This window comes from Gastrolobium bilobum, unplaced genomic scaffold (assembly GCF_033153095.1).
Source record: "Gastrolobium bilobum isolate Gb01-03AN ecotype WA unplaced genomic scaffold, APGP_CSIRO_Gbil_v1 utg3672, whole genome shotgun sequence".
In the NCBI taxonomy this organism is placed as follows: domain Eukaryota; kingdom Viridiplantae; phylum Streptophyta; class Magnoliopsida; order Fabales; family Fabaceae; genus Gastrolobium; species Gastrolobium bilobum.
Genome location: NW_026897371.1, coordinates 106,448 through 126,190, shown reverse-complemented (window position 1 = coordinate 126,190; position 19,743 = coordinate 106,448). Strand labels below are relative to the sequence as shown.

General features: G+C 30.2%; 2 protein-coding genes across 2 annotated transcripts; both read right to left on the bottom strand.

Annotated features, from left to right (window-relative positions):
• Positions 1 to 2,208: 2,208 nt before the first annotated feature.
• On the bottom strand, positions 2,209 to 10,078 carry LOC133306343 (non-specific lipid transfer protein GPI-anchored 9-like). The gene is made up of 3 exons (XM_061506645.1): positions 9,730 to 10,078; positions 2,891 to 2,914; positions 2,209 to 2,336 (listed from the first exon to the last, which is right to left on the bottom strand). Exons 1-3 carry the CDS (start codon positions 10,076 to 10,078, stop codon positions 2,209 to 2,211), a joined length of 501 nt encoding a protein of 166 aa, XP_061362629.1.
• Positions 10,079 to 13,227: 3,149 nt separating this feature from the next.
• Positions 13,228 to 17,919, bottom strand: LOC133306356 (protein TIFY 6B). Its single transcript, XM_061506666.1, has 7 exons — positions 17,644 to 17,919; positions 15,649 to 15,842; positions 15,101 to 15,384; positions 14,873 to 14,963; positions 14,159 to 14,480; positions 13,991 to 14,051; positions 13,228 to 13,620 (listed from the first exon to the last, which is right to left on the bottom strand). The coding sequence occupies exons 1-7, from the start codon at positions 17,708 to 17,710 to the stop codon at positions 13,497 to 13,499; spliced, it is 1,143 nt and encodes a 380-aa protein (XP_061362650.1). The 5' UTR covers positions 17,711 to 17,919; the 3' UTR covers positions 13,228 to 13,496.
• Between the last annotated feature and the right edge of the window lie 1,824 nt (positions 17,920 to 19,743).

Here is a 19,743-nt window from a genome sequence, read left to right as displayed (position 1 = left end):
ACTATTTTAGTTTTAAAAATATTTTCTTATTAATTTAATTGCTTAATAGTTTAAAGTATCAATATTTTTGTGGGAAATAGAAGTGTACGTTATATCATACAATTTCTTTTTTCTACACACTTAAAAATGTACGGGACCCAATACAATTTTTTCTCTTTTTTTATATGCAATATGACCCACAATATTTATCTGTCTACGGCATGAAATGCAACATTATATTCATCAAACCTTATTTTTGTTCTTACATTAGTGTCTCCAGAAAGGTTTTTGGGCAAGTTTAAAAAACCCCTATGGTATTATTTTTAATCACTTATATTTCTATATATTTTTTAAAAAAAACCTTAACCCATACCCCTCCTTGATACTGTTAAAAAATTAACTATATCTATTCTATCCTTCTTAGAAGAAGAAAATCAAGTGATAAAAAAAAAAAAAAGATATACTTACCATCACAAAAGTTTATCACCCTATAATCAAACTAATCATCATTAATTTTCGTCAATCTAACAGTTATAATTTATTAAAATTTATTGGGTCACACTTATTAATTAATTATTAATTTTCAATAAATTATAATCATTAGATTGACGAAAATCAACGAATATTAGGTTGTTGTAAGAGTGATAAACATTTTTTGTGGTAAGTATATCATGGCCCAAAAAAAAAAACCAAAAGAAAACCTAGAACACTTAATAAAAGAACAAAAGAAAAAAAACAGTAAAAAAAAAATCAAATGTGTCAAAATAAAAAAAATGTATAAAAAAAAGAAAATAGAACAAGAACAAAAAAATAGAAAAAAAATAAAACCAAATATATTAAAAATAACAATAGTGACTGAAAAGACTAAAATTAAAAAAAAAATGAAAATGGTCCAAATGAAAAAATATATATACTGAAGACAAAAAATTAGAATAAAAAATAAATAGAATAAAAAAATCACTTTTTGGTCTTTTTTTCAATATATTTAGTTTTATTTTTTATTTTTATTTTATCCTTGGTCTATTTTATTCTTTTTTATTTATATATGTTTTTTTTTCTATTTTTCTATTTTTTTTTTACTTTTTGGTCTATTTTATTCTCTTTTTTTCCTCATTTTTTTAGCCTTATGCCATCCTATCTACTAAAGAATTTCATAAAAAAGTTCAAAAATCAGAGAATAAAATAGAGATATAAAAACGCCCAAACGTATCTAAATAAAAATAATAAATAGACCTAGGACAAAAAAAATAGAAAAAAGTAAAAGCAAATATATTAAAAATTCATAACTGCGATTTCTTTTTAATTTTATTTTTTATCTTAATTTTTTCTTCTATTTTTTTCTCTTCAATATTTTTTTTTTTTTTGCATTTAGACTATTTTATTTTAAATTTTAATTTTACTTTTTTTTGTCACTGTTGTGATTTTTAATATATTTGATCTTATTTTTTTTATACATTTATTTTTTTATTTAGACACATAACACATTTGATTTTTTATGCTATTTTTTTATTTTAGTCTTTTATTAAGTATTATAAGTTTTCATAATATTTGATTTTCTTTTTCTTTATCACTTTATTTTCTTTTTCTAAGAATAGTAGAATAGGTATATTTATTTAATTTTCTAACAGTATTAAGGAGGAGTGTGGATAAAAAAACCAAAGGGAGCTAAGTGATTAAAAAAAGCGCATAAATATAAGTGATTCAAAGTAATACCACAAGAGAGTTTTGAACTTTTTCCAAGGTTTTTTAATGGACGTTAACGTGATCTGTTATCTGCTTGAATCGGCATTGACGTGGCTGACAGAAAAAAGTTGAGAAATTTCATGTTCACAATGGCATTTACAATATTTTTCAATCAATTATTATTATGCTATTAAAAAACATTTTAATTAATTATTATCATAGTTAAAAAATTCATAAGGTACATAATTAGATCATATTGTGAAAATGAGATTATATGTATACATACTTAATAATGAATCACCTTCCAAAAACAAAAATTAATATAAAAATTGGATTTGATCAATCAGGTAATGGAAGTAAATAACTGCTAGTGCAAAAAATAAAATGCACTGCAATACTGACAGTTCTAGAAACATGTTCATCACTCATTTTGTAATTCATGACATGAAAATTCACAAAACCAAGCTCCAGAGATAAATTTTAGCAGTGAACATAGGAATTGTTTTGATCAGTATCTCAATTGAGGCTCACTCTATGATAAATTATCTAAGCCCAGTATGCGGAGAATGCTAGAGCAATCAACAAAGCAACAAAGCCATGTATTCCATATGGAGTTATCATTTTTGTTGAACTTGTTGCATCTTCTGATGTATCCTCTGCAGGAAGTATGAGACCTAGAACAAGCAAATATAGTTTAGTTATTAACATGTTGATGTCACACTTGTTGACATGTCTACTAAGAGCATGTCTATTGTTACTCAATGGGTATAGTTAAGTTGACAATGCAAATTAGGTGGAAAGGTGGAAAGATAATTTGGGTTTGATTTTCGTCAAATATATCTTTGAAAAGGAGCGAGAAGCTCTAACTATGATTAATCCTCGACTCGAATTAATCCTATGAGTTGAAGCTTATGAGGATATTCAAGGGCCGAATCACCTCAAAAATAATTAAGATCGGTGTATCAAAAAAAAAAAAATACCGTGAGCATAACTAGCAGAATCCCTAAAATTTTGATTTTTTATTATTATTATAGGTATAAAATAGTACCCTTTTTAAATAATAATAAATTATTAGTCTTAATAGTTAGTCCCTTTTTGAAAATATTTGTAATAATTAATCTTTTTGGTTAGTTCTAATAACATTTGCAACTTTAATATTTTATTTTGCAAATTTTGAAGGATAAAGAAAGTAGAAACATAGTCCTACTGCTAGGTGATGATGATTTACCTTCTAATGATGATGGGCTTGCAGCTGCAGTGAAAAGAAACAAAACAAGTTGAAAGTTAAAACCGAGCCATCCATGTTGGGTACGAATGAATGGAAATAGTATGTTTACCGAAAAAAAAAATGGAAATAGTATTACACAATTAAATTAGAGTTTGAAAAATTAAGAAGTGACCCACAATAATTAACTTGAAAAATCCTCAGCTCGGAGGAAAAATTATAAGCAAGAATAGATTATAACTTCTCTTTATATCTAATGAGAGAACAATCACGCCCGTTCTCGAATACAGTTCCCCTTGTACAAAATAGAAAAAAACTCATAAGACGATATATGAATTTTTTTCTCTAAGAATGTGTTGTGGATACCCACTTAGGCCTAGCATGATTGGGTTCCATGTCACTAAGTCTACAGTCTAGAACTTTCTAGAGGACACCCATGGCAAGTCATAGAGGCCCATCATTGGGACATCTTCTTATCCCTGCACTGTTGTCCCTGTACATTGACAGTGGGCAGCGTGTCTTGTCTCATCACTCACACATGGAGAAGGATGGTCTTCTCCAACCTCTACTCATGTTGTTACTCTGCCCCTTAGTAGAGCTATTCAAGCCTCACACACACTCTCCCTTGATACACATACATGAGAAGCTTCACTAGTGCTTTATTCTCTACCATTGCCACTATGAGCATCCCCTATATCAACATACTTCCCCCTCATGAGACACATTTTATGTACACCAATATATATATATATATATATATATATATATATATATATATATATATATATATATATATATAATCGCAGACCCAGAAAATTTTGTTTATATCTACACATTTAATGTAAAAAAAGTTTTAAATGTATTAAAAATAAAAGAATATAAACAAAAAAAAAAAAAAAACTTCAACTTAATATAAAAAAAATAGTAATCACCTACCAAAAAAAATAGTAATCAACAGTCAACTAAATTATTATAATAGAATGATTACAACCAAACATAAATCAATTAGAGAATAAACAAACAGTTATGACTAAAACATTCATAGATGCATCAGCAGAATTGAAAATTCTGAAATAACTCCTACAATAATTACTCCTAGAGAGTAGTCAATAATTTCTATAAAATACTAAAATGGACAATCCATTTCTATATAATTATGTACTATTAAATATATTGTCGACATATACCCCTGCCAGAACATACTTTGAGTTTAGAAGAATAAACAACCATGCACAGTTAGTAAGATAATTTTTTTCCCATAAATTATTGTGTGTACTTGCAGTCATCAATAACGTGGGTCCGCCAAAATATATATATATATATATATATATATATATATATATATATATATATATATAGGGTTTTATAAGAGTTATGTTGTAAGAAATGTTATTGTGTAATATTATAGAGATTCGTTTTGCGTGCATTAAATTTTTATTTATTTTTTTGTTTTAAAAAGTGTGGGCCCCACAAAATGTTGTGAGTGTAGGAAAGTTTGTTGTGTTATGTTAAAGGATAAAACGAAAACCCATATATATATATATATATATATATATATATATATATATGGGTTTTATAAGAGTTATGTTGTAGGAAAAGTGATTGTGTTATGTTATAGAGATTCGTTTTGCGTGCCGAAGTTTTTTTTTTTTTTTGCTACGGGCCCCACAAAATATTGTGTGTGGAGGAAAATTTTTGTGGTCATGTTAAATGATAGATGATAAACCCTATATATATATATATTAAAAGAGGTTAATTTTTCTTCAATTGAGACGGAAAAAGTCTCCTATCACTTTCACACAAAAAAAAAAAAAAACGGGTCCCACCAAAAAATAAGTGAGTCCCCATGCAATAAAGTTAGTTTAAGAAATTACATTATATAGACAAAAATTTTTTACAGTAATTGCAAAAATGATTTTATGGTATTACAATTGCTCCTAATTTTTTTGCATCATCAATCATGTCTCCTTAGAGTCAAAAGTTGCCAATTTTTTTCAGCATCATCAATCGTGCCACCCTTGTCTCCTTAAAGTCAAAAGTTGTCAACCTCCTTTATGTTAAAGTCAAAAGGTCTATATATGTATAATATTGACAACACTCTATTTTTCAACTATATCGGATTACACTATCTCAGGGATAATAATACAGTATATGTAAACAATATCACATGTACAAACAGTACAATATACTCGAACAAATATCATATATTAACAATAATGCAAATGTATACAACCACACATGCAAGCACTAACCTTGAATGATAACTAACAACCAATTGGTTGTGATATAACTGTTGGGTACTAGAGTATGGAAACAATATCACACACCGACACACAATATTTAACGTGGAAAGCACTAAATTGATAAAGGAAAAACCACATACGAGAATAGAAGAATTTTCATTAAACAAAAGAAATCAAACTCCTCTTATATTCAAGGAGAGAACAATTACACTATCTTTTGATATAGGAAAATATATCTCCCTACACATAATAGGAAAAACACTCACGCGACCCTATATGAATTTTCTCTCTAGGAATGTGTTGATAAAATTAATGAAGGAGACTTATATTTATAGGTGAATTTTACAAGTTACACATTGGTTGCCTATATAATTAATATGTGATTTATAAGATTTTGGACATTTTTTCCTTTTGAGCTAGCTTTTGGGGTGATGATCTCAATATCCATAACAATTGGTGCTTTCATTGAAAGTTGAGATCACAAAAAAGGCTACCTATAGGCTGGATTAAGGTGTCATATCTTTCAAAGAGGTGTTGTACTGAATACTAATAGATGAGCGAAGCCACCAAATGGGAAAGGACTACCACCGGGTCGGGTCAGTGTCGATAGAGTGAAAGCCGCCGTAGACGTCGGCCTTAAAGTGGGTGGCAATGTTACAAATCCCATATTGGTTGTATAAGCAACCAATGTTGGACTTGTAACAGTGAGAGTCTTTTTTTATGCACCATCAATCATGCCAACCACGAACTCCTTAAGGGGCATTTGGTAGAGGAGAAATTTTTTGTTCCTGGGATTCACGATGCCCAGAAATATGTTGGGACAGTGATTTTCCCAGAGATATTATCAAAAATCTATTTGGTATGCTAAAATATTCTCAAGAATGTTGGTTCAAGTTTCCTGATTCTATATTTGATTGATTTTAAATTATTGCGGAGAATGTGTGATTTTACAAAAGTAACCTTATGATTAAAAATTATTCAGCCTCATTTTCATTACCAATATGAATCTTTTGATTTGCCATAATCTCCTCCATCCTTCCCATCATCTAACAAGCTACCACCTATATAACCTTCATGCTTAGCTACAAATTAAAACGAAATGGAAACTACAATCATAAATTAAGGGGGGTGTATTAGATTGGAATTTTAAAGAATTTTAATAGATTATTTTTGGACAAAAAAATCCATTGGTATTCAATGAGGATTTTAAAGGATTGAAAAAAGTGACATGGTATTCGATTAGGATTTAAAAAAAACTATTTTAGAGTCCGTCCAAATCCGTTGGTATTCAATCAGAATTTTGAACAAAGGAAAAACAATCTTGTGGTATTCAAAAATCTAACGATTTTAATGGATTTTCTATTGGTGTGGATTTCGTGAGAGTTTTTAGTGAGAAATATAAATAGGATGTCTTTCTCACAATCTCATCATAACCCTTAGGATTTCTTGATATTTCTCTATTGCAGTGTCTTCTTTTTCCTTTGGCGGGTTGACCCGCTGGAAACCAGATTCCGCCATGTGAGCATCGTCAAAGCTCAAAAACAGCATATTTTTTAGCGATTTTAATCACAAAATAACCCAGAAATAACAAACCAACAAAATTCTAATATAATCCATCTCAAAAACAACATATTTTTTAGAGTTTTTGGAAGTTTAAAAAATGATTTTTCAAGCTATTGGTCACGATTTTTCTTGGCACAAAAATGTATGATTTTTGTATTAAAAACAAAATAAAATAGTGGAAAAACAACATAGAACTAAAACCCTCAAACCAATTTTTGTGTTACATCAACAAACAAGATCAATTTAAAGAAAAATTGAGACTTTCATAGTATAAACTCTATATTTCGTAACAATACATTCATGAACGAATTTTCTTCGTCATAGGAAACGATTTCAAATAATTTTTGTGTCAATAGATAACTAAAAACTTGTTTTTCAGAAGTCGCAAAGCATTTTAAGGTTTCAATGTATCGATTGAAAATAATTTGAGAAATTTTCTAAACTTTCATGTAATAAAACCTAGAAATTCAAATTCAAAATTTTCTTAAAATACTCAATGAAAACACGCATATGATATATGGTTAGAAAACTCTCATCAAGTAGAACAAAAACCCTAAGGTTTCCAAGATCAATTGCAAAAAATTCTAAACAAAATTTTATCATGAACTTTAGGTTCTATATGCAAATTCAGAATTATTTTAAAAAATAAATAAAAATTAGATCTAATAATCATATATGTATAGCTCTGATACCAAATGAAGAAGATAATTTTTTAACCCATTGGTCAAAACCAAGAGCAAGAACGAGAAAATGCTAATGCATGGAGGACCAGTATAGCTTTAGATATACGGAGAGATGTTGCGTAGTAATTTTGAGTATTTGTTAAAAATTGTATTATGTTTTACTGATTGAGAAAATTATATTATGTTTAACTTTTTTTATTAATATCATTGCATTTCTTTGTTATTTTTTTTTACTCTTGTAATTTTGAATGTTTGTTAAAAATTCATATGATTTTTTAAAATCTTATAAATCCATATTGTCCTTTAAAAATTTTATAAATTCTAATAAAATCCTTTAAAATCCAATCTTATAAAATCTTGATGGTAAAAAAAGTCTTTAAAGTCTCTCCAATTCTAAATAGTCTTTTAAAATCTATAAGATTTTTCATCTCAAACAAAATCTTTTAAAATCCTAATCCAATATACCCCTAAAACACCCAACTATGTTCCATGGTTTTGTTCTTCACTACAAAATATCTAATTACTATATTTTGTTCCAAGTGGGGTGGGCACAATATTGAAACGGATGAACTACATGATTAGGTATGAAATTATTATTGGTAAACACCACAAATCAAAATGCAAAATTTGATACATAATTTTGCGTAATAAAAATGCCTTGATTTTTATTCACCACACAAATTAAAACACCAAAGAGTAATCGACGAGCTCTAGAAGGAGATTTTAACACTTTGGACAATGCACCAACCACACCTTGGTCGAGTCCGCCATTGGCAACTAAGATACACAAAGGAAAAAGGGACTAAACAAACAACATCATCAACAAGGAATAGACCTTGAAGCACATGAAAAATGAGAGAAAAGCAACAAAGCAAAGCATGTTTGAACCAAAAGTGAACGCTTGGTTTCTAGGAAACAAACGTTAGAAAGGGAAGCGTCGAAGGTGATGGTGGGGATGTCGTGAAGCAAAGCTTCCGTTCTAAAAGTCTAAAAGTGAAAACAATAAGCTAAAAGAGAGAAAAAGAGAAAGATAACTCTTTTTTGCTTTTTCTGACAGTGTCAAAGGTGGTGGTGGCAGAGCGTGATGAAGCAAAGAGTTGCGAAAGTGGTTGTACAAAAAAATTTGGGAAATTTTTTCATCCGGTAGTATTCTTTAATGGGATTTTTCTTTACAAAAATAAATCACGAGAATCTGATTTTTCTAACAAAATTTTCACAATCCACGTACCAAACATAAGTAAATAAGATTCTCAATATCAATTTTTCCATAATCTAAAATTTACCAACATACCAAACGCCCCTAAAAGTAAAAAAATTGTCAACCACTTTTACCTCAAAGTTAAAAGATGCCAACCATCTTTACTTCATTGTCTCTCTCAAAGTCAAAATGGTTTTACCTTTTCTATTACTTCACCTAATCCGTGGGTTATTCCTAGACAGCCCAATATAGAATGCTCAATATATGGAGGGAGGAGAGGGTGACTTCCCCACACTAAGATGAAAAGTTCATCTACATATTTGCTCAAAGAAAATTATTTTATTAACCATAAGGATTCATCAATTTGATAAAGATTGTTGCAAGTCCTCTGTCTTATGCAGCAGCATGATGGCAAATGCAACTTCTTAGTTGATTAGGATATCATACAGTGGCTTGCATTAATTACTCGGATTATATCACCAATGAAGGGTTTAGATTTAGTACGTGTCATTTTAAAGAATGTAAGTTGTGTCCTTTTAGTTTTTTACGCTATGTACTCTCAGTAGTACATAGTTATAATATGAAAAATTATTTTTTTTTTCACTTTCCACGTCAGCTGATGTGACTGAGAAGAGAGAAAAAAAATAACTTTTCATATTATAACTATGTACTACCGGAAATACATAGAGTAAAAAAACTAAAAAGATACAACTTACGTCATTTAAAATCACAAAAAAAAAAAAATCCCTTTAATGAAAGAAAAACTCGAAAAGATTCCTAAACCAAATTAAGGGTAACAACAATTTCCTATTCTAAGTCTCATTCAAATAGGTGGTGAGGACAACCTGGGAAACAAATAAAACAAAGGGTAACAATGAAAATTTGATAACCTGTACACATTTTCAACAGATTAAAAGTTACCTCCTTTATGGGAGAAAGAAAAGAACCAACAGCAAACATGATTCAAAGACACAAATCAAAATGCAATCATCTCTCATAAGAAAAAAAATAATCATCTAATTAGAGCAGTTAATATATCAATTATGATATGAAGAAAAATAAACACAACAAACAAACAAACCATTACAATAATACAATAGATATTGCAAGATGAAAAATAATGAAAAAAAAGACTCATTAAAAACCAATCAATACCTGTGCTGCACTTAGAAACATCAACATCTACACCACAAGCATTGGGAAGCTTCAAGACATCATCCTTGGAAACATTGATGGATGTAAGGAGCTGAGGGTTGTTAAAGAAAGTGCATAGACAATCTGTTTCATTTATTTGCATCTCACTCAAGGGAACACAACAAGCAGGAGTAGGGTTATTTGGAGACTTCAAGAATTGTTGGCATGGAAGAAGCTTCTTCATGCATTGTGCATCTTTGAGAACTGGAACTTGTGCAAGGCCAGGAAGAATCTGGTCTAGATCAGAGAAACCAATGTGAATGAATGAAGATAATATGAGGAAGAATGAGAGAAGGGCATTGGAAGCCATGATGTTCTTCACCATTAAAAAAAATATATGAACAACATAAAACCAAAGGGAGGGAAGGCTTTGTTCCCTCTATTCATTCCTCCCTAGTATCTCATTTTTGGTGGAGGTTAATTATATAAATTAGAGGGAACATTCTATTTTTAAAAGGGTTGTTTTGAAGAGGAAATAGAGCCAGCCATCTTTGTTTATCTTAGCCATTACACCCTTTTCTTTCCCACTCTTTTTGCTAGTTTGGGAGAATATGTTTTGTATTTGACACTTCATTTCTCTACAACATTGGAATTTACAAAATTCAGGTGTAAGAGTTTTCATATAAGGTTAAGCAAAATAGATAAGCATGTTATTAGGATTTTATATAACATTTTTATTATCTTTGGATTATTAATAGATTGTAAAACCTTTTATAACTCTGAATTTAAAGAATACGAGTCATCTTGTAAAAGCTGAAGTGTTTTGAAGGGTTTCTTTGTAAGCAAAACATAAAATAGATATTCAAGAAGATAAAAATAAAAAAGTTGGAAAATGCATTCAAGGTTTCACATTATCTATGTACATATAAAAATAAAACGAAGATCTATGCACGTGAGGCTATGATACAAGCATGATAATTTGATGGTGCTACTTTATTAACTTTCTCCTTCCAATAAACTAACCATCCTTTGTTTGGAAGGAAAGGATAAAATCGAAGAAAAAAAAAAGGCAAAGCAAATGAAAAAAAAAAAAACATTAACTTAATATCGATTTAGTATAAAAAAATTATGCTATTAACGACAAAGAAAGTATATACAACATATTCATAGTTAGAAGCTTTTTCAATTATGATAAAAACGACATTACATGATTTATTAGTTATGTAAAATTCATTACATCTCATCATCTAATCCCTACCCCCATGATACAAAAAGAATAAACGAAAAACCAAAAGTCAAACAAAATAAAAAATAGTTTTGGTTTTGTTCTGCTTTCTTTGTATTAAAACTGATTGGTTTAGTTCGGGTTTAAATTTCCATTTAAGAAATAAAATTGAACAAATTAAACTCAAGAAAATCAAGCTTTTACAATTATATATTTTTTTGATAATTTACATACTTATAGATAATTATACTTTGTTATATTATAGTTTCTATTAAATTTTTTTACTCTAATTTACTGTTTTTATTTATTAGTGTTGCTTTTATTGATATTTAAATGAAAATCGTTGCTGATTGGGTCATATGAAAAGAAAAGAAAAGTAAAGCCAAATTTGTATATTTAAAAAAAAATGTGTTTGATGACAAATAGACTACACTAAATTAAATTGAAATAGTATTGGTTTGATTTGGTTCCAATTGGAAACAGATCAATGGATTCTCAACATAAGAAAATTTATTAGTTTGATTTAAATGAAATTTTCCCTCCATGCAATGTGGATTTTGGAATATCTCAATTCATTATATTAAAATTAACTTTAAAAGAATATAATCTTTGTCGCTTGAAGTTTGACCTGAATGCCAAAAATATTCTAACTAGATATAAATATATTTTAATGTTCAAGCTATATATATAGGTTATTCCTGATCACACTTGACCTAAAAAGGCATATTCATGAACATCTTGTGAGCATAGCAAATCAATGTGTTCCTTAAAAAGGATGAACTACAATGCAATTTCGTATAAACGACTTGCCTCTTACTCCTTTAAAAAGGATGAGTATCATGCAATGTCTTATCAGAATAAAAGATGAAATAAGCTTTTGAGTTGCACATGTATTTTGCTTCAACATGGCCCAAACTAACAAAGCTAAAGTGCTTTTTGTTTTTTCCAAGGTGGTATTCATTCTTTTGCTAGCTTATATAATTAATTTTTATTTTATTTTATTTTTCATTACTTGTTGACAACTCATGTAGTTTCAAATTTTTGTGATAGACTTATAATAAAAATTAATTAACACTACTTTCTTTAATCCATACATGTTCCATTATAATTGGAATAAGACGGCAACTCTATTTTTTCTTTTAATACCAATCGGTATTTGAAATTCTAATGCTCCTACTAATTATTTGATTTCGAATTCAAATCTTTTCACTTTTTGTATGTGGAAGTGATTATCAAGAAATGAATCCATTACCCTTTGGACAGGTCAAATTCTAAGTTCTAACAGCGACATCCCTAGACTAATAACTCTTGGATACCACAACTTGATTTTAGTACTAGTCATGGTTAATGTTGTATGATTTGAGAACTTGAATACAGTAAATAAAGTTGAAGATAATAATGACCTACATATTGAAATGATACACTGCTCTCTATGTAGGGGTGTAAATAGACTAGGCTGGTCTATAGAGGCCTACGACCTAGCCTATATTAAACCAGACTTGGTCTATTGTAAGTAGTAAAATAGAATAGGCATAGACTTTTAAAAAAAGCTATCTAGAAAACAGGTCATAGACTTTTTTGTACATGTCGGGCCTATAAGCCTACAGGCCGGCCTATATCATATTATTTATTTAAAATATAATAAATAAAATTATTATTTAATAATTTTGAATAATAAAATAATATTATTTTAGTTATTCATTTAATTGTTGAATGTTTAATAGGCTTAGACAGACTAACAGGCTTAGGCCAAGCTTTTATTTTTTGAATATAGGTCAGGCCAGACTTGTAATTTGGAGTCTACAAGGCTAATAGGTCAGGCCATACCAAATATTTTTTACACAAGCTTGGCCTATTTAACCTAGCCCAACCCATTTACACCCATAGCTCTATGGACTCTCTGCATGCATGCGAGCATAAGGAAATTTTCGACCTGTTGGAAGAAACTAAGCTAATTTTCTTTTTTTTTGTTGGTAACTAATCCTAATTACCTCTTTAAGGCGAATCAGAACCCCCGGTATCCCTACGGGTTCGACTCTTTGAGCCGCCTATGGGACTAATCCAGAGTTCGGGTGCGAGTTCAAGGATTACGGTACTTATGCCCCTCCCCAGATGGTGTTGGTGGGATTCGAACCGAAGTCCTCTCCCACCACTCAGTCCCGATGCTACCACTAAGCTAATTTTCTAATTAGCCATGTGACAGCTAAAAAGATATATATCATTGATCAATCTTTGCTTTGCTATTACACAAGTCAAAATTGAATTTGAATACTAACAGACATAACGAACCTGAAGATTATTCACTATTATATTTATAAAAGAAATAATTATACAGCATGATGAAAGTTATGAAAAAAAAAATTCATATGTTGACTTGCAAGATCTTCATAGGGAAGTAAACTACTACAATAAGTAACAATTATAAAAAGCTTGGGAAACAAAACAAAATATTTAGGACCAAAATACCTAGGAGATTTCTCTGCCAGAAGGAAAAAAAGAAAAGAATTGATCTTACAATTACATAAGTGTATAGCTAAACTTCCATACATGCTCTTCTTAAGGGCTAGTTAATGGCAGGTAGAGGACAGCAACCAGAGGAGTTCATGGAGAAGCTAACACTGTCTGATCCATGAGTGCTGCATTCTGGTGATTTCTTGCACATACAGTATGGTGATGTGTTCATCACCCTGAGTAAGAACAAAAGCATGCTTCAGCATCATAAACTCCCATCACAAGAGAATTTAATAACATAATGATATATAGGGTCATTGAATATTTCATATTATGTTAGTCTAGCCCCCAAAAAGAAAAAAGTAAACGCTAGAGGGTCATTGAATTTTTCAAACATGCTTCCTATTTTGTGTTGTGTGTGAGTGTGTAATTTCCAACCACAGAAAATTCATTTGGCACCAACATATTTGGCCAAACAACTTCAATGGTTCTTGGAAACACGTATTCAAAGAAAGAAAGAAGTTCATAAATTTTCTATTACCTTATATCATAATCAAAATAATAAGTGATAAAGAAAAATTAAGATAAACCAGCTGCAGCAATTACCTTTCCTTTCTCTTCTCCAAAAACCGAGCCAATGATGCTTTACGTGCCTGAGGCAAGAATACTGGTGGAAACACAATAAAACTTTGTTATTTATCACAATGCCTTACATAAAGTAGTATAAGATGGATACTAGCTACTAAAAAATATAGAGACCAGGTATGAATGTACCTGGTTGAACCATTTTTGAAGCTGAAGATCCTACAGAACCAACAACAATAGAAGACTCCAAATGGTTAGAAGGGGTAGTTGAAGGTCCTCCTGGTCTAATTATTGTGGGTTCATTGTTGCTAGAAGATCCTCCCCCAGGCTGAGAACTGGCATGAGAGATCAGTGGGAGAGGGCTTGGAAGGGGTGAGGGATAGGATTGGTTTCTAATGAAACCATCATCTTTGGAGGGAATAGAGATTGCTGGTTGCAACTTAGCTGTGGAAACTGTCATGTTCTGAATTGGAGCAGATAATTTTCCAGCCAGTAACATGATAGCCTGAGCCTGATGGATGGTGAAAATCAGAAAACTAGAAATATAAGTATATAAAGAAGAGTAAATACCGTTTTAGGTCCCTAACAAAAAACATGGTTTCCATTTTAGTCCTTTACAAAAAAAAATTAGTCAGTTGGTCCCTATGAAATTCAAAGTGGACCCATTTTAGTCCTTTTGAGGGACTAATATGGGTCTTTTTTGAATTTGTGAGGGACCACGATTTCAACTACATGGGTCCACTTTGAATTTGTTAGGGACCTCGAGACTAATATTTTTTTGTAAAGGACTAAAATGGGGACCGTGTTTTTTGTTAGGGACCAAAAAGGGTATTTACTCTATAAAGAAAAAGGCCTAATTTGAAGTTTTAACAGAAATAAGACAAGTTTAGAAAAAATATATACCTTCTCAGGTGATATGTCATCATAAACACATACTGAACCATCATAGAAAATGGTCAGCTGAGAAGGTATGCCAGAAGATTTGGAACAATTCCTACAGAAAAACACAAATTTCAGGTGTGCTACTCCACATTTCTCAACAAGATCATATCACACTTCAATATCTTTAGCAAGTAATTTCAGAGAAATCGAAAAATTTACAATTTTTTAGATGTTTTGAATTTACAATACCTTAAGCCAGTAGAGCCAACAATGGAACCTACTGATGGAAGAACAGATAGAGGTGTGCCAGAGGATTTGGAACCAAGAGGTTGTGGTTTTATGGCTGAATTGACCATGTTAAGTCCGGTAGTAGGAAGATTAGATTGAAGAACAGAACTCACTTGATTTGAATGGTTTGAAACTGTGAATACTCTTGCTTCCTGATGGCAAGCTGAATGTGCATCAGAACACTGCAGAGCATAAAATGCTATTCCATGTTTGTTTCCTGCTTGCTTGCCTATGGACAAATTTTTCTACAAAATATCAAAGTAAGAAAGAAAATTTAGTTGAAGAAAAAATTACATAGAGCATAAAATATGACAGTCACACTTTTCCTCTTCACTCATCAGTCATATCATAAACCACTAGGAATCCAAAGTAAAAGTGAAAGATAAAGGGTGAAACATTCAAATGTTATACTTAAAGGTGAAATTTCTTTGCTGTATGAGATTAGGCCCCTTGTAGAAATAACATCTAGTGTTTTAAGTTTAAAGCATTTCTTTACTGAAGAAACAAACCTGGGTCACACCCAAGAATGGATTCTGGTCAGATTCAAAAGCATCTTTAGTTGATATGTTCATGTATCCTGATGAAGCTAGTGGATCAAGAATAGTCTTTCTAGGCCTATCTTCTTGAGTGGTCTTGAAGGAAAGGAATTGAGGAAGGGCTGAGACCTTGTTTGAGAATGGCCACTGCATGCCTGAACCTCTAACTGCAACAAATTAAGGACAAAATGGTGTGGAACACTGGATCAAGCTCATGAGAGATGAAAACATGCAAAAGAAAATCAATCTGTGAATGAAAATGTTAATACATTGCATAGATACCTCAAAGATAAAAACAAGTTTAGCACTTTGGTGTGATATAAGTAACCAAATAAAAAAGAGTTGATTAATTGCTTTCAAGACCATGAAACAGCAGAATGATGATATTCTTGATGGTGATCTAAACTACTAAGAAAAATGTTCTCATCATGCTCACTAGGAACTCAAAGTGAACTAAGCAAAGACACATCAAATTTGCAAGAAAACTCTGAGCTTGTTGCAAATACCATCAATACATTTAGTATTAAATAAAGGAGAAGATGTCCCACAACCTATATTAGTCAGAAAATAATAAAGGTACAACTAATGACCTGAATGTTTCAGAACAACTTCAGCAACATCAATGAAATACTAAAAGAATTACCCTACAATAAACCTATTTGGTACAAGCTCTGGTAGCACTTTCCTCATAAGAAGCCAGAGTCCTTGTATTATTCACATATTATAATTATATCACATGTGACTATGTTAGTTTTATTGCAACGTCGGCAACATCTGGCAAAAAATGATTTAGAATACAAATTTAAAAAACCAAAGTAAGAAAAAAGTATATTAAATTCTTATGAAGCCTAGCAATATTTAATCATAGTCCACCATTTATTAAATGTTATTATTCTATTAGATTGAAATACTTTATTGCTTTATGTTGTCACTCTTTGTTTATTTTATTAAAATATTTCCTTCCGTAAGTATATTTTATGTAAACCTTATTGCACCAGTTAGTCACTACCATCAAAGATGGTCCTTTATTTTTCTAGGCCATTCAACAGTTAACACGTAGCATCACTCATGGCCATGTTAACAATACACACCCACAAAAAAATACATATTTACTATCCATAATATTAAATATTAAAATAGATCTGATTATCCTAATCATTTAAATATTGTACATCAATCTAAAACTGCAACGGAAGCAAGAAAAAGAAGTAGCACATTTTACAATAAAATAGAAAGAAAATAGCACCAGACAACCAAGACCACGTTTCTACTATGTACCAACCTTCTAACAAGAGAAGCATTTATTATTTATAAGCAATACAAGTGCCTTTTTCTCCTTCAACCAAAAAAAAATAAACTCATAGCACACAAGAAAGCAACTATGCAAGTTGCTCAAGTCCCCACCATATATCAAAACATCAACTATACACCATAAATACCATATGGACCCAGCTACAGTACTCATTTTTATAGTAGGTTGCAACTTGCAGGTAAAATGCCTTCACATTATAACCTTAATCCATCAGAAAAGTTAAAATTCTTGATCTTATCCATTAAAGGGAAAAACTAAAAGCAAACCAACAAAAGACCCCCAACAACAATTTCTGGTATTTTCTACTGCATATGGGTTGAAATGCATTTTCATTTTTTGGGTACATGTTCTTCCTTATTTTATTTCTGAGAAAACAAACAACAATTCATTGATAGTAGAAATCATAACAAAAGGGTATAAAAAAAAATTCCAAAAATGGAAATGAAAGTATCACCGTTATCACATCACAGTCATACCACTCAAAACTCTCAGATTTCAAATTTTCTAACAAATAGAACACCCCAAAAAAAGAAAAAGAATAATTGAAAAACTTTAGCAGTTAAGCTAATGGAAAACTTTCAATTTTCATATCAACGTGAAAAGTGCAAAGTTTCTATATTTGAGAAAAAAAATAAACAAATAATGAAAACAGCTACCTTGGTCTTTTGGGTTGTTGGCAGCATCACCATATTTGGAACTCAAGCCAAAAAATTCCCTCTCCATATGGTAAAAAAAATCAAAGTTTTGCTATTTGTAGCTATAAAAAGAATAAGACTTTAACAATTCCAGAGAGAAAAAGAAAAGAAATTTGATGTGTTTGCAGCAAATGGTTGCTTCTTCAGCTGGGAAATGAGTAGAAGAAGAAACAGAGACAACAAAACAGAGAGATATAGAGAGAGAGAGAGAGAGATTGAATGAACAAAAATAAAAGGCTCGTGTACACTGTTTGAAACATGAAATCTGGACAGTTGAATTAAAAGAGATTCGATTCTACGTGTCACTAGTTGGGTCGGGTCGGGTCGGAAACGGGTCTGACCATTCAGTGAGACAGTTACCACGTGTGCCCACCGAACTCGGTTCTTAATGACTGGTTGCTTTTTAAGATAAAATAGAAACCAGCGTTAATGAAACTGGATCCAATTTTTTTTATTTTATAAAAAATATTTTTAATTTTTTTAATTTAATGTAATAATTTTAATTTTAATTTTTTAGAAAAAAAAAATATACCCAATAAGTTATCATAAATTTTTTTGAAAAATATTTATTATTTTTTTGTGTTATTTAAATTAAATAAATTTATTCTGATTCATATTTGTTAGATTTTTTTATTCTTTCTTTTACAATACTCTCTCCTTCTTTTTCCCTAGTGAATGAGAGAGAATCTAATAAGTCAATAAGTAATCAAATAGTGGTAGCTCAGTGAATGAGAACTAAGCAGGTCAGAGTGAGAGCATGTATTCGAATCTCTCCAGTACCACATTTGGGAGGGATTCAAAGCCTTAATCTTGGACCCGCCCCGAATCGGATTAGTTGCGAAGCAATGAACCGAATGGAATATTTTTTTTTTAAAAAATAAGTCAATAAGTATAGACTTTAATGTTTTTTCGATGAATGTAAATAAATTATCTATATTTACTTTCAAAATAATGTCATTTTAGATTAAAAATTAAAAAATTTATAATGAGAAAGATTATTATAATTATAAAAATACCTTGATCTCTGCCGAAAACAATATCATTTTGGGTTCAATGTAGATAAGTTATCTATATTTACTGCAGAAAAAACTAACCCACAAATACATATCATAACACGGTTGGTTTATTTAAAATGATACAAAATTGTATATAAATAATTTTTACTAAATTTTTTTAACCTTCTCTTATTTATTTTTATCAAAAAGAAAATTCCTTTTTTATTTTTTATTTTCAAACCCTAGATTCAAACATGCCTAATATGTCCTGAAAGACTAAATTGCGTATTTTTGTTTAAAAAAATATAAGAGGGTGCTGGTGTCACTTGTCTTGGGTAAATATTTATAGGAGTAGGATCTGTTTACAAAAAATTTTTAAATTTTTTTGCAAATTATATTATGTTCTTCTGGAAAAACATAATGTAACGAGTGTTCTTCCGGAAGAACATAGTGTAGTTTTTAAGAATTTGTAAAAAAAAATGTTTGTAAATATAACATATCTCGTATTTATATGGATAGATTAATTAATTAATATTTTAGTTAGCACGCACATGTTGGGCTATTAATTAACTTTTTGTTTTTATTTTAATGATTAAACGTTTCACGAAACAAAGTAGAGAGATTCTATACGACTGTGGGCTGTGGCAATGGCAGCTTGTGTGTTAATATAATAACATTCAAAACCTTTATATTTTTTTAATTGGTCGAGGCTTTTTATACAAATAATGCAAATGTTGATTTAATCTAATTTTGCGTGCTTAATTTTCATGGTTGATTTAGTTCTCTACTTTAATCATTACAATCATTTTAATGCATTATGTATTATGTATTTTTTATTTGGTGATGAAGAAAAGACAAAAGCAACTTTTGACTATAGGATTTGAAACGGAAAAAGAAAATAAAAAATTAAAATATTAGGCACTCTCATCTTTTCAGCTAGTTTTAGGAGTGGTGCATTACAGGGTTCTTATCAAATGATATCATAACCTTTCACTATATCTCCAGGTTGCAATTGTGGGCACGGGGGCTGTGGAGCGTGGTGAAATATTACAATCCTACTTCAAGA

What these genes read in the sequence shown, in the direction of transcription:
- LOC133306343 (XM_061506645.1), bottom strand. Translation starts at nt 10,078, where the DNA reads ATGGCTTCCAATGCCCTTCTCTCATTCTTCCTCATATTATCTTCATTC. An exon ending in TGTTTCTAAGTGCAGCACAG is followed by an intron (nt 2,915 to 9,729) that starts GTATTGATTGGT and finishes TTTTCACTGCAG; the next exon opens with CTGCAAGCCCATCATCATTA. An exon ending in AAGCCCATCATCATTAGAAG is followed by an intron (nt 2,337 to 2,890) that starts GTAAATCATCAT and finishes TGCTTGTTCTAG; the next exon opens with GTCTCATACTTCCTGCAGAG.
- LOC133306356 (XM_061506666.1), bottom strand. Translation starts at nt 17,710, where the DNA reads ATGGAGAGGGAATTTTTTGGCTTGAGTTCCAAATATGGTGATGCTGCC. An exon ending in CAACAACCCAAAAGACCAAG is followed by an intron (nt 15,843 to 17,643) that starts GTAGCTGTTTTC and finishes AATTTGTTGCAG; the next exon opens with TTAGAGGTTCAGGCATGCAG. An exon ending in TTGGAGAAGAGAAAGGAAAG is followed by an intron (nt 13,621 to 13,990) that starts GTAATTGCTGCA and finishes GTTCTTACTCAG; the next exon opens with GGTGATGAACACATCACCAT.